The 14,114-nt window shown below is 62.9% G+C and overlaps 1 protein-coding gene across 1 annotated transcript; it reads right to left on the reverse strand.

Annotated features, from left to right (window-relative positions):
• Nucleotides 1-97: 97 nt before the first annotated feature.
• On the reverse strand, nucleotides 98-1,949 carry SPDEF (SAM pointed domain containing ETS transcription factor). The gene is made up of 5 exons (XM_030965901.1): nucleotides 1,502-1,949; nucleotides 1,055-1,252; nucleotides 917-964; nucleotides 371-511; nucleotides 98-276 (listed from the first exon to the last, which is right to left on the reverse strand). The coding sequence occupies exons 1-5, from the start codon at nucleotides 1,947-1,949 to the stop codon at nucleotides 98-100; spliced, it is 1,014 nt and encodes a 337-aa protein (XP_030821761.1).
• Nucleotides 1,950-14,114: the final 12,165 nt, after the last annotated feature.

Consider the following 14,114-nt stretch of genomic DNA (forward strand, 5'->3'; position numbering starts at 1 on the left):
GGGTCCTGCTGCTGGCAGAGGCTCCCCGTGGCCGGGGCAGAGGGAGGCAGCCAAGGTCCCCCCGTCCCTGCCGGCGCTCAGCCGGTCCCGCCGCCGCTCACACCGGGTGCACGAACTGGTAGACGAGGCGCTGGGAGATGTCGGGCTTGCGGATGATCCCTTTCTTGTAGTACTGCCGGATGGAGCGGCTCAGCTTGTCGTAGTTCATGGCCGGGCGGTTCTTGCGGATGCCCCACAGCCGCGCCACCTGCGCCGAGTCCTCGATCTTGAAGATGCCTGGCAGGGGAGCGGGGCAGGGGGGTTACAGCATTTCCTGCCCCACCCCAGCCCCCCAGCGCCCTCCCCGGGGCCTCTGGAGTGCATCGCCCACCTTTGTCCTTGTTGAGCCAGCGGATGAAGCGGCCGTAGTTGTGCGGCTTCAGCAGCAGCTCCTTGAGGAACTGCCAGAGGTGGATGGGTTGGCCGGCACAGGACGAGTCCACCTCGCTGTCAGCCCAGCCCGTGTCACCTCCTGCCACGGGAAGGGACGGGTGAGAGAAGGGAAGGGACTGTGCACCACCCCAGGGAGCTGCTCGAGTCCTCATCAGGGAACCATCGACGCCAGAGGGACCCCGGGGCTCAGCCCGGCTCTGGGTATGGAAGATTTGCTTTCCCCTCCCTGTCTTGGAGGAGGGAGAGCTGCTCGGTGCTGTCCCTGTGCAGCCCGCAGGGGTGCAGGGGCGTGGGACAGGGCCAGGGAGGGGATGGAGCCTTTTCCCCTTCGCTGGGTTTTGCAGAGAGCCCTGGGGCTGCTCTGGGGCAGAGGGAGTGACCCGCACAGACCCCACAGCAGCAGCGGCTCCAGTGCCCCGGGTAATCGCAATTAAGCAGGGAGGGACCCCTCAGGCACCCCGGACCTGCCCGAAGCAGAACTCACCGCAGTATCTGACATCTCCCGGGGCAGCCTTCTCCTTCATCCAGGCGGCTGGAAGGGAGGAGCGGGACATCAGGGGTCATCTCCCGCGGCACAGCCTCGCCCACCCTCCCCGGCTCCCTCCCGCTCCCCGGCACCCACCGGACTTCCAGATGTCGAGGTGGGCGTGCAGGATGTCGCCGCAGGCGGGCGAGCGCTGGCAGAACTGCTCCTCGGACATGGCACACAGGTCCTTTCCCGACAGCTCCTGGAAGGACTTCCCGATCTGCGGCAGCCGGTACTGGTGCTCCGTCCACAGGATCCACTTCTGCACGTTCCCGGGGCTCCAGTCCATGGGGTCTGGGGGCGAGGGGGTGAGTGTGGCCAGCCAGGAGCGTCCCCTCCTCCCGTGTGGGGCTGCCACACTCCCAGAGCCCCACACACAGCTGCAGCCCCCCAGAAACCATCCTCTTCATCCTCTCCATCCTCTCCACCCCCTCCTCCCGTGTGGAGCAGCCGCTCTCCCCCAGACCCCCACAGGCAGCTGCAGCCCCCAAAACGCAGCGAGGCTTTGGCTCCCACACCCATCCCTGCCCTGGGGGCACGCACCTGCGGCGATGTTGAGCAGCTTGCAGGCTGTCTCGATGTCCTTCAGCACCTCGCCCACCACCATGCTCTGCACCTGCTCCAGCGAGTGCTCCTCCAGGTGCAGGCTGTCCTGCAGGTCCCCCTCGGTGCCCAGCCCCAGGCCCTGGCTGTCGATGATGGGACATTGCTCCGGCTCCTTCCTCGCCTCCTCCCGCCCGCCCTGGCCGCTGCTCGGGGCCGGTTCCGCGGCGCCCTTGGTGGCCCAGGCCGTGTCCTCCGGGTAGAGCATGTCGAAGTAGTGCAGGCAGAAGGCGGGCAGGGGCTGCTCGGGGGTCCCGGGGGGGCTGGGGCTCTCCGGGCAGCCCCAGCGCCGGGGGTCGGGGTCCCGGGGGGGCGGCAGCAGCGCGGGGTCCGGCCAGGAGAGGCGGCCGGGGGGCAGAGCGGGCAGCCCGGGGCTGGCACTGCCCATCCCTCTGCTCAGCGCCGGCTCCAAACCTGCCCGGGGTGAGAGAGGGGCAGAGCTCAGCCCGGCACCGCTCCTGCCTTCCCGCCCTGCAGCCAGGCACAAAGGCAGCGACTAAGCCTGTTAGAGGGGAAAAACCCTGCAAAGAGCCCCACACTGTGCCCCGGCAGCCTGCGGGGGAGTGCGGGGTCAGCCACGGCTGGCGGGGATGGCCCCGGTCTGGGACAGCAGCAGCAGCCAGCAGGGAGAAGGAGCTCAGGAGATGAGCAGGATCTGCCCCCTGTTTAGGGTCGGGGTGTTCAGGGTCTGGGTGTTCAGGATCTCCCCAAAGGCTGCACCCCAGGCTGGCAGCACCTCAGTCCCAGGTGGAGCTGAGGCCTCGGTGGGAGGCAGCTGGGGACACTGGAGGATCTTCCCCAGGACAGCCCTGGGGTGCCAATGGATGCTTGAGCCGCAGGGACACATTTCTGAGCATGGAAAATACCCTCTGTTGCATCCACCTGAGGCACAGCAGCCCCCAGACCCAGATCCCTGGGAGGGACTCAGCCCAGCACCCACAGGGCCCTTGGTCACTGTTGCCAGCTTCCAGATGAGAACTTTCCTTGTAAGACAGGATAATTGCAATTACCTTCACTCTCTAGCAAGAAAAACTACCCCAAATCAGCCTGGGAGTCCTGCAGGCCATGGAGGAGAGGATGAACCTGCTGAATTTCCATGGCAACACCAGGGAATGGCTCCATCCATGGAGAAACCTCCCCAAAAACCATCCTGAGACTTTGGGAAGGGGAAGCCCCTGTCAGGGAGAAGCTGTTGATGGGCATGGCCAGGGCACTGCTCAGCTCCTCTACCTTCAGCATTGCATTTTACAAGGAGAAGAAGAAGAATCGTCCCAAACTGGTGGTTTAAAAGCAGAAAAAAAAAAGGAGTTTTAGCAATGGAGCTGGCACTGGGAAAGGAGCGTGCAAAGTTTGAAACCCCTCAGGACACGAGGCAGCCCTGAAGGGGAGCAGGGGGCAGTGGCCAGGGAAAGGGGGTGCCCTGCTGCTTCAAACCCCAGCTGGGGGGGGAAAAAGTTTAAAAGAAATGAGAGGAAAAGGTCCCACAGGGTTCCTCCAGGCTGAGCACAGCCCCCAAGCATGGGGGTGGTCAGTGGAGGAGGGACAATGGGGACCCAGCCCCGTGTCCCATGCTCAGGGGGGAGTTAATGCAGCTCCTGAGGATTCAGCACTCCCAGGAATATGGGTTTGAAGTTCTGCATTGCTCATCCTTGGAATAGCCCAAAGAGCTCAGAAAAACCCGTGGAAGAGCCAGGGACACCTAAATAGCACCCAGGGCAGCCTGAGCCCGTGGGGATTGGGGAGGGATTGTGGGTTCAGGAGCTGGAGCCCACGACCCTGAGTGGTTTTGGTGGCACTGCAGCAAGGAGGAGGAATGAGAAGAGGGCACCCAAACTCTCTTCTGCTCTGGGGCTGCCCCCACCATCCCCAAACAGTTTCCCTGAGAGATGGTGCCTGCTTCCAAACCTCTCCTTTATTTGCTCAGGATTAAAAGAAGAGCTTTAGGAGATCAGCCCTAAATCCAGCCTCACGCTGCTCCCAGCACAAAAGGGAAGTGGTAACAGCTTGTGCAGCTCCTGCTGCTGCACAGTGCTGGCCGTGGGGGTGTCTGGCAGGGGACAGGTGCCTCATTCCCAGAGCCTCTGGGATGTTCTGAGGTCACGGTTCATCCTCACCCGTGGGGGAGCAGGGCTGTGGAACCATCCTTGGGAAAACCACAGGATGGAGAGCCCCAGCCCCACCTTCACCTCACCCTGTTCTCCTCGTCCCAGCAGGGACCAGAGGGACCCAATCCCTGGGGAAGTGTCCCCAAAAGCTGAGCTGTGCCCCACCAAGGGCGCTGTACTCCCAGGGCGGGGGCCGCTGTTTGACTTTCTCCCGCTGTGGCACGTGGGCGGCCGGGCTGGGTGGGACCTGTTTGCACTGAGAAGCCACTTCGGGTGGCCTTTTGCCCCCTCTTCCCCTATCCCTTTTTGCATTTCCCTGGAAAAGGAGAGCTGGAGGGACAGCCCCAGGTGCACAGGGCCACATGGCACCCAAAACCCTGCCCGAGCTGAGCAAGGCTGAGCCGGTCATTGCATCAGCCTTGGCAGCTCCCCGGCTGCTGCTCCGGGGCGAATTCTGCCTGGGATGGGGCTGGGATGTGGTGCTGGGGCTGGGATGGGGCTCCTGCACTCGCAGAGCACGGAGCCAGCCCGAGCTGGGGCTGTGGTGCTGCTGGCTCAGCCCCACACAGACCCCAGGCTGAGGGGGACAACGATGGGGACAAGGACCCTGTGCCACCCCCAGCTCTCCTGGCAAGTGCAGCCCACCGTGGCAAAGGGTGGAAGGCTGGGATGGGCCCTTTAGAGAGAGAGGGAAAAAAAAAAAAAAAAGAAATTCACCCGCCCCCCACCCTGGAACAATGGGTCCGTTAATTAAAATCCAATCAGCGGTGGAACAGGTTGTGCCGGAGCGCTGTGGGACCGGCAGGGTGGCCCCGCCGCGGGAGGGGCGCTGCCCGCAGAGGCCGGGATGGATCCCAAGCCCCCGGGCACTTCCGAAAGCCATTCCCAGGCAGCGGGGGTGAGGGAGCAGGGCCAGCTCCAGGGTCACCTCCAGCCCCAGGGGGGGACAGGGATGGGCTGGGCTGTGCTGTCCCAGGAGGAACTGGGGATGTGCGGGACCCTGAACTGTCCCAGAGCAGCCTGGATGAATCAGGAAAAGAGCCCTGGGGTCTCTGCAAAGCCAGGGCTGCAGCAGGCAGCCAGGTGGGTGCTCAGAGGCTGCTGACAATTTGAGATCCTGCCAGCATGTCCCATGCAAGCCCCGGAGTGACAGCTCTGCCACGTCCTGCCGCCAAACCCTGCGCCACGCACCCTTCTTATCTCTGGGTGGAGGAAGGAGGATTGGCCAGAACCTCCCCACAGCCAGGGCAGGGACTGGGGAGGGCTCTGGGGGGCTGGGGAGGTGACAGAGCAGGGGGCTGGGGAGGTGACAGAGCACGGGGCTGCGTGGTGACAGGGCTGGAGCCAGGAGGAGCCCCTGGCTCACTCGGATGTACCCCTGGGGGGATGCAGCCCATCCTGGGGGCCTGGACTCTCAGCTCCCCACCAGCTCCAACACCACCGAGGTGCCCTGGCTCCTCCTGCCATTACCTGCATGGCCGCTGGCACGGGGACCAGGTGTCCCCAGAGGTCCCCACGCCCCGGGTCAGGCTGCCCTCTCCATCAGCGCAGGGAGGCAAACAGCAGTGACAGGGGACAGGCAGCACCCGCCAGTGACCTGGGCAAAGCCTGGTGCTCGCTGTGCCCCCGGTGAGCAGCAGAGCTTGGTGTTCCCCATTTGGGGCCAGGGAGCCCCTGTTTATAGCAGCACCTTCCCCCCCGGGCTCCCAGCCCCAGGGAACACCGGTATTGTGGGGATTTGGCACTCTCACGGTGTTTGTGTTTCACTAACCGAGCAGAACCACGAAAACCAAACCCGCAGCCAAAGTGACTTTAGGGCTGACACAAAAACCACCCCAGCAGGAAAGCAGCTGGGACGAGGGGCTCAGCTTCACAGAGACACCCCAGAGCTGGCAGCTCCTCAACAGCCCCCCAGGATGCTCCATGAAGGGTCCCAGCTGCTGGTTTGTCCCACGGTGCCCCAAAGCTCATTGTCCCCTGCCTGGCACAGGGGTTGGTGGCACCCTGCGTGTCCCAGCTGTCACCAGGTGGGCTCAGGAGGAGCCAGCCCCAGGAGTCCTGGCTCCATCCCACCCTCCCTGCTTGAGCAGGAGGAGGTTGCAAAGACACAAAAATGGCAAATCCCGTTTAATTTTGGGTGACACCATGCAGAGAAATGCCAGGGACCTTGTACCGAGGGACAACCTGTCCCTGCTCAGCCCCAACGGCGCCTGGAGGTGCTGTGGGGTGGGACTGTGACATGGGACAGCCCCGTGTCCACCCCAGGCTGGTGCCAAGAGCAGGAGCCTGGGCTGGGTGGGTGCTGGGGGAGCCGGGGGTCGCGGCAGCGCGGGCGCCTTACCTGGAGGGTGTGCGAGCTCACAATCCTCATGGGTGCCAGCGCAGGGTGGGCACAGCCGTCCCTGCGGCCCTGGGCACGGTGTGTGCGGGGGACATGGCCCCGGGTGAGGGTCCCGGCCCCGGTGAGGGGTCCCAGCCCCGGCCGGCAGCACCGAGCCCCGCTCAGCGCCGGCTCCGCGGCAGCACGGCCGGGCTGAGCCGCATCGGCCCCGGGGGGCACCGGCGGGGAGGGGACAGCGAGGGGAACCGGGCACCCCGAGAGGCTCCGCGGGCAGCACAGGGGCGAAGCCAGCGGCGGCAGTGAGTGTCAGGGCTCAGCCAGAGCCTCCTTTGCCCATTATATCCGATTCCTTCCTTATTTACCTGAACAAACAAGCAGCGCTTACCTCAGCCGAGGTGTTTGAACAGCCCGGGCCGGGTTAACCCTTGGCAGGTGCGTCCAGGGCGGGCTCGGACCAGAACGGGCCTTGGGAGGGGAATGGGGCAAACCCGGGCACCGTTAACCCCTTCCCACCCTCACATGGGATGAGACAGGGACAGGGACAGACAGACAGACACCTGGCTCCTCCTGGAGCCAGAGCTGCAGCACAGAGAGCTGTCAGGTGTGTGAGGTCCTTGGCATGACATCACTCGCAGAGCTGGGCTGTGCTGGGACCAGGAGCATCCCTGAGGGATACCCCAGGAGCATCCCTGCCCCAAACCCCAGACCCACCCCCTGCCCAATGCTGCAGCCAGGGACGGAGCCTGTGAGTGAGGGTGCACAGAGATTTGGGGGTGAAGGGAGCCCCTGACAGCGCCCAAATCCCCCCAGCTCAGGGACACAGCTCTGTCCCCTGCCTGGGGGTCTGTGACTGCAGGATGGGGCACGGGGGCACAGCCAGAACGTGCCACACTCCAGGCCCAGGCTGTCTCCACCGGCACGAGCAGGAAAAAGCAGTTCTGAGCAAGACAGACACTGAGCTGGTATTTATTGTCTTTTTTTTTTTTTTTAGCACATGAAGCAGGCAGGGCAGTTCAGGCAGTTCTCCTGCGCACGTAGCTCTGCCAAAACCAAACTCCCCCGTGCCCTAAAAACCCACGTCAGACCAAACCCCGCTGCAAACAACCACGGGCCGGCCCCACGTCACCACGTCCTGGCGGGCACGGGGCTGTCCCCAGCCCACACAGGGGGACAGAGCTGGCATCCCTCGCTGCCCTGGCCCGGGGCAGGCACAGCTGATAAGCCATCCATCGGAAATGTTTGCCCTGAGGAAATGAAAGCCCCGGAGGAAGGAGACCCCGGAGCGAGCACTGGGAAAGGGCTTTGCTGCTATCGGCAGCGCCAGGAGTTTCTGCCTCCCTTTGAAATGCCTCAATGTTATCTTATCGTGGGGAAAGCTCCCCCTGGATCAGGGCTCCCGTGTCCCAGGGGAGTTCTTTCCCCCTGTTTTGGTAAACACAACTGTGCCTGGGACACGTGGAAGTGGCTGTGGGGGGACCCCGGGACAAGCAGCTGTGTTGGGAAGCCGCCAGCCCCTGCCTGGGCCTTGCCAGGCGTTGGGCAATGGTTGGTTGGGATGTGGCACAGCCACGAGGGGGGTCCAGGCCCTCCAGTGCCCTCCCAGTGCTCCTGGCAGCCACAGCAGAGCCCCCCAGCCCACTCAGAGCATCCGCTGCTGTGAACAAGGCCCCACAGGCACCCAAAGCTGCTCCCGTGTCACACCTCAGGATCCCCCGAGGGCACCCAGAGCAGGAACATCCCAGCTCAGCCCCGGGGCCACAGCCCTTCCTTCCCCACAGCAGAGAAACACGAGAGTCTGGGCTGTGGAAAGTGCAGATGCAGAGGGCAGTCACGTGTAAACGCGACACCAGCCTGGCACCAGCCATGCTGGGAAAGCACCGTGGCCATCCCGCCCTTCCTGCGGCTGCCCCGCAGCCGGGCTGGGCCTTGGGGGATGTCTGGGGAGCAGGGTTGGGTTTGCACAGGCTGGATCTGCTGTGACACCACTGCCAGGTCAGCCGTGTTTGTTTGGCTTCTTTACAACTTTTCACCAGAACAAACACCAGGCCAGAGCACCAGAAGGAGTCAGGAGCAAAGCAGAAGAGAGCACAACTGGGGACACTGGACAGTGTCAGGTGTCACCAAGCAGTGGGGAGTTCCCAGCCCCAGACCCAGAGCATCCCAGACCTGGGTCATCCTGAGCTGTCTGGGACCTGCTGCCAAACTCACACCTCAGTCTGAAAGAGCTTTACCTACTTCTTCTATCAGTAGCAGTGGGATCTCGATAACAGAAAGTGATTAAAGGGGAAAACATTTGCTTTTCTGGGCTCAGAGAGAGCTGGGCAGTGCAGCACAGCGCTGCAAAACTGGGTGAAAGGCCCCAAAATGAGAGCTCTTCTTCCCTCCCAGAGGGCTCGGGGGCTGGAGCCACCCAGTGTCACCAGTTTCCATGGGCTGGAGCCACCCAGTGTCACCAGTTTCCATGGGCTCCAGCTGTGCTGGGCTCCCACTGTCCCCAGCACCTTCTGCAATCGCAGCTCGGCACAGCTCTGCTTGCACATGCAAACCAGGAAAAGGAGAGATTGCAACACCTGAGGAACAACAAAAGAGGGAAATAAAGTATGGCTTTTCTGCCCCGTGTGCGCAGTTTTCGGTGCTTTTTCCTTGTCCTCCCTGTCAACCCATCAGCTCCGATTCCGGTGTCTTTTGCCACTGCTGGAACTGCAACGCTTGGGAACGCGGCCGACCGGAGGGGAGAGATGGAGAAACTCATGAATCAGCCTGGAGGAATCCCTGCCCACCTGCCTGGAGCTAATCTCTGGCTGCATCACAAGAATAATAGATAAGCAGCCATGTCACATATAATAAAACTATTGAAGGCCCTTGATGTCACTGCACAAACCACAGGGAGCATGGAGCCCGACCTGTCCCCACACGCAGCTGTTTCCTGGTCCCCTGCATGGTGGGGCTTCCTCTGCTCCAGCTCCTGAAGAGCTTTTGGGACTGTGGTGGCCGCTGAGCAGAGCTGGAGGCCCTCTGAGAGGCCACATGCTGCACCCCATGTCTGTGCCACAGGGTGATGATGGGAGAGGATGAATCCCCACTCCCTGGCTGCAGGGTGGGCGCTCTGAGGCTTTCCAAGGGAACTGGAAATGGTTAAAATGGTTGAAGAACCTTTAATGCATTCTCCCCACACCTTGGAGGGTCTTGGGAGGGGAGAGGGTCTCTCCAGCAGAGCCCAAAATTACCCAGATGGTCAGGCAGCACAAGTGCAGGAAGCCACAGGTGTGCACGGAGGGAAAGGTGCTTTTGATGGCACAATGTCCCTGTGCAGATTCACCTGGGAGAGCCTCCGGAGCTCCCGAACTGCTGGGATCGCTCCAGAGCCCAGACCACCGGAATCCCTGGGACTCCTCCTTACCCCAGCCAGACCTACCCAGTTCCCGTGCAGCCCCAGGGCGAGTGGGGCCGCTCCTCTTTATTCTCTTTATGACCTCCCGGGCTCCCCCATCTCCCAGCTGCTGCCATAATCGCTGTTTACGGGGCCGCGTGTGTGCTCGGGGCAAACAGCGGCGTTATTGCCGTGCCACCCGCCCGGAGCCACCCTGGAGCGCAGCCGGGGCTCCCTGCCCTGCTCCGCCGCTCGCTGCCCTCTCGGAGCCTTCTCCAGCCCCTGGGTGCTGCTCCCACACTCCATCCCCACCGTATCAGGTGGCTCCCGGTTGTCCCCGTGCCGCTGCGAGGGGACCGTGGTGTCACCTGCGTTCCAGGGCAGCCCCGAGCCTGTAAAGGGGGAAATGGAGAAGTGGCTCCATCCAGCAGCGCTGGGCTTGGTGTCTGATCCACACTGATGGCACCGGGGGTCCAGGAGCCATCGCTTTGCTGAGCACAGAGACCTTGGTGGTCACCTGGCACCTTCCAAAGGCTGCTTCGCACCTCTGGTGGCAGGAGGTGACACGGGGTGTCTCGGGGGTGCCACAGTCCCGTTTCTGCAGCCTGGCCGTGCCTGGGGGGCAGCTGGGAAGGACGAGCTGGGGGAGGCGGATCACAGGGGTGAGCCCAGCCCCGGGACCATCAGCTCCCCACCATTCCCACCCCGGGTCCCCCCAGCACCCCCAGGCTCGGTGCCACCCCGGGTGACGCGGGGAACTCGTGGGACACCCAGGCGGGCAGGGAGCAGCGGATCCACCGCGTGTTTGCTGTTCCCTTCCCAAAGCCCTCCTCTTTTCTTCCTCCGGTGGCGTTAAACTCCTGCTTTTGTCTCTTGGGATTAAAAGCCTGGAAATGGTTGCGGGTCGCCCGGCGGTGCCAGGAAGAGAGGGCTCAGGGCGGCGTGGGCACACCCCGCTCCCCGCAGGGTGAGGAGAGCTCACGGCTCCCCCCGCACCGCCACCCGAGATTTGGGGTGCAGAGGAGGGGAAAGATCCTGGTCTGGGCTCTACTGCATCAGCACACGAACCCTAAATCCCATCCAGCACGAGAGAACCCCCAAAATAACCCACAGAGGCACGGCGCTGTTGTGTGGTCCCTGTCACCTGCTCGTGGCACCGGGGCAGGGGGCTCGGCACCCCCTGGCAGCGGTTCCCAGGCACACACGGGCAGCCAGGTGAGACGGGCCGGGCCCGCTGCCAGCCGAAGGGATGTTGTCTTTTCACACAGCCCCGCTGCGGGGCCGAGTGGCAGCGGAACCCTCGGCGGCTTTGGTTCCCACACTGGGTGCCATTGAGAAATGCAAATTCATTCTTCTGCTGCCGGTTCTCCCCACATGCAAAACGATCCTCGGGCATAACGGCCCCACGGAGCGACAGCGTGGGAGCCGCTGGGCAGGGAAAGAGCGCGGGTGGGACGGGCAGGGACGGGCAGCGCTGCGGGTCAGGGCAGCACACGCTGCCCCCGGAGCGAGGAACGCTCTTGGGGGTGGTTTCCCCTTGGGTTCTGCATTGTCCATCACAGCCGGACTGCAGAAGGTTCTGCCCCAGAGAAACCCCGAAAAGTGACCCCAAACCCCACAGCTCAAAGAGCCGGGGGGGCTGGAGGGGCTGCGTGGTTAGGGGAAGGGGGGCAGCAGGGACCCTCTCCCATCACTCCAGAGCCGGGTTTGCAGGGCCAGGGGAGCAGGGGAGGAGGGTTCCCCTGTGCACAGAGGGCAGGGACCCCACATCCCCTGTGGGGCCGTGGGTCTGGGGTGCAGGACGGGGCCGGGGATGCGGAGCTGCCGCAGAGCAGCGGTGACTCAGCGGTGACTCACCGAGCCCCGAGGGAAACGTGTCCCTGTCGTGTCGCTCCCGTGAGCATCACCCAGCTCCTGCACCTCGTCCCCTCGTCCTGGGGGCTCAGCAAGGTGCCAGGACCCGGGGGGCCATGTAGGGAAAATGGGGTGAGGGAGGCGGGCAGGAGCCCAAATGAGGTCCCATGTCCTATCTTCCCCCACTGTGCAGTCGCTGGGTTGGCCACAGAGCTTGGAGGAATTTTCCCTGGTGGACACAGATCCTGGGGGCAGCTCCTGGGTATCCCCAGCCTTGTCACCTTCCTGACACCAACACGGCAGCTCCAGAGGCAGCTCTGGGGAGGAGGGAGCTGTGACGGGCCCCAGGAGCTGGGCAGGGGGGCCCCAGCACCTGTCAAAGCCTTGCTGGACACAGGGAGCATTCCTTGTGGCATCCCTGGTTTCACAGGGCAGGATATGAAAGCAGAAAGTGATTAATGCTCTGTGAGGGAGCAGAGACAGAGCTCCGGCCCCGGTGTGGGACGTGACCCGAAATGGCTCCGTGTTCCCCACAAAGGGCTGTCCTGGCCCCAAGCCCAGCTCTCCCAATCCCAACTCCCCATCCCAGTGCTGGCTCAGGCACCAGCAGAGCAAGGACATCACTTCTCTCCTCAGCAGTGGATTTTGAGCGCAGCAAAATGTTTGTTCTGTCAACACGTGCCTAATCCCCAACCAAAAGCTGATGAAAACACCATGGGGGGGAAGGATGGGAATGAGCTGCCCTTTGAGACAAAGCCCTGGTGGTGACAGCCCCAGTCACTGGGATCCTCCAGGGGCTCCCCAGTCCTGGGGTACCCTGTACCAGGCAGGGCAGGGGAAATGCTCTCCATGGGGCAGGGATGGTCCCAGCTGCAGCTCTGCCACCAACCCCAGCAGGATCCTGAGCTCCTCGGAGGAAGTGCAGAAAATATCCTTGAAAAGAAAATATCCTCGCTCTGCAGGGATTGCCCGGCCTCAGTGACCAGTCCTGGCTCCTTTGCCCCCCAGAATGCAGCCAGCAGGTGCAGGCAGCACACAGCAGTGTCCCCCAGCAGCCAGGCCTGTCTGTGTCCCTGCTGACCCAGCACCTGCTGTGACACCACCAGCAGGCTCACCCGCGTCACAAATGGGCTCACCTGAGATTAGCGTTTCCAGATGATCCATAAAACCCTTTTCCTTGTGGGATGAAACAACACTTTGTCCTGTGGGGCTCGTTTCCAGCCTGGCTGGGGCTGGGCTGAGCAAGCAGAGCTGCCCCAGTGCCCACCCTGGGGTGGTCCCAGCAGGGACCCACTCCCAGCACCCAGAGGCATCAGCTCTGCACCCTTCACCCACAAGAAAAAAAAAAAAAAGGGAAAAAACAGGGTACATTTAGCAGTTTCCATTTGTTTGCTCTTTAAATAATTGTTTCCTTATCACTATTGATTTAGATCCCTTTAAAATTCTGACAAACCTGCTTCTCAGGCACCCTCAGCTGCTTCCTCCCAGCCTGCTCCCCATGGGCACGGCAGAGCAGCCAGGCTCATCCTCGGGAGAGTTCCCTGCTTGGGGAGGCACCTGCAGTGAGGGCAGCGAGCCCCCACTCACCCCTCCTTCCCAAGAGGGACAAACCAAAGCTGTGATTTGGGGATTTGTCTTTTCCCCATCCCACTGTGGAGCAGACATGGGGGCTTTGGGGCTGCTGCCAGGCTTGGGGGGCTTGGAGGGGGCACCCCCAAGGGCACAGTGGCCATGACTGCCCAAGTCCCTGCAGATTCCAGCTCTGGCCGTGCACAGCCCCAGTTTGGGCAGCACTGTGACTGCTGGGTGGGTTTAAGTGTCCCTCAGGCACAGCCAGGATGTCCCTGAGGCCTCGCTGGGGACAGGGACCCTCTGTGCTGCCCAGTGCAGCAGTGTCACTCCTCAGGTGCCTCTCACTGTCACCTACCAGGGGGTTCATGGCCCTGCTGGGCTCTCAGGGGTTCGAGGGGCTCATCCCAGGGTCCCTCCAAAGCCACCCGGGGTCTGGGGCTGCAGTGCCACAGGCTGGTGTCACAGCCCAGCCTGCAGCTGTCCATTGATTGAGGAAACACGGCCACAGCAAACAGCGAGGAGGGAAAATGCTGCAGATTAGATAAGGAATGGGAGTTCTTGCTGTGCTTCCCCGGGATGCCAATGGTGCACAGACCCTGCCCAGCCCAGCTGCTCCACACCAGACGTGCAGAGACCCAGGAGAGGCTGAAAGCTCCATCCTGTGGGATGGCTGTCCTAGAAAACAACCTGGAAAAAGGCTTTACCCCAGCCCCGAGGTTTGGGGTCCCTCCCACAGAGCTGTGCACCACCCTGGGGCCACAGCAGAGCAGCCAGACCCCCTTTTGTCCCCAACCCTTCAAAATGGGACAGCACCTGGCTCTCCAGGTGTGCAGACCCTTCCTCACTCCCAACCCAGAGGGGTGAGCCCATGCTGTCCCTGCCCAGCAGCTCCTGCCTGGCTCTGCAGCTCTGCCCCTGTCCCCAAGTGCTGGTGACAGGCCAGGTGACATGTGCCACCCCACTGCCCAGCCCAGCCAGCAGCTGCTCTGGGACATGGTGGGGGGACATGGCTCTTGCCTGCCCAGCCACTGTCACCAGCAGGACTCAAAGCCTGGAAAAGCCTCATCCAGCAGCTCCAAAGGGTTTTGTGGACGAGGAACAACCTCAGCTCCCTCTGCTGGCACCTGCCCCAGGCTGGGCCTGCGGCCAGTAAACGCTGTTTGAACACCTTGGCTGGGAGCCCTCGGGTCCAGGGCACCCCCCAGCCCAGCCCCCGTTCCCAACACCGTCCCCTGGCAGCACATGGAGCTGTGATCCCACAGCGTCCCCACTCCTGGGCATGGCTGTCCCACCTCACAGCACTCTGCACCG

Source organism: Camarhynchus parvulus, chromosome 26 (genome assembly GCF_901933205.1).
Source record: "Camarhynchus parvulus chromosome 26, STF_HiC, whole genome shotgun sequence".
Classification (NCBI taxonomy): domain Eukaryota; kingdom Metazoa; phylum Chordata; class Aves; order Passeriformes; family Thraupidae; genus Camarhynchus; species Camarhynchus parvulus.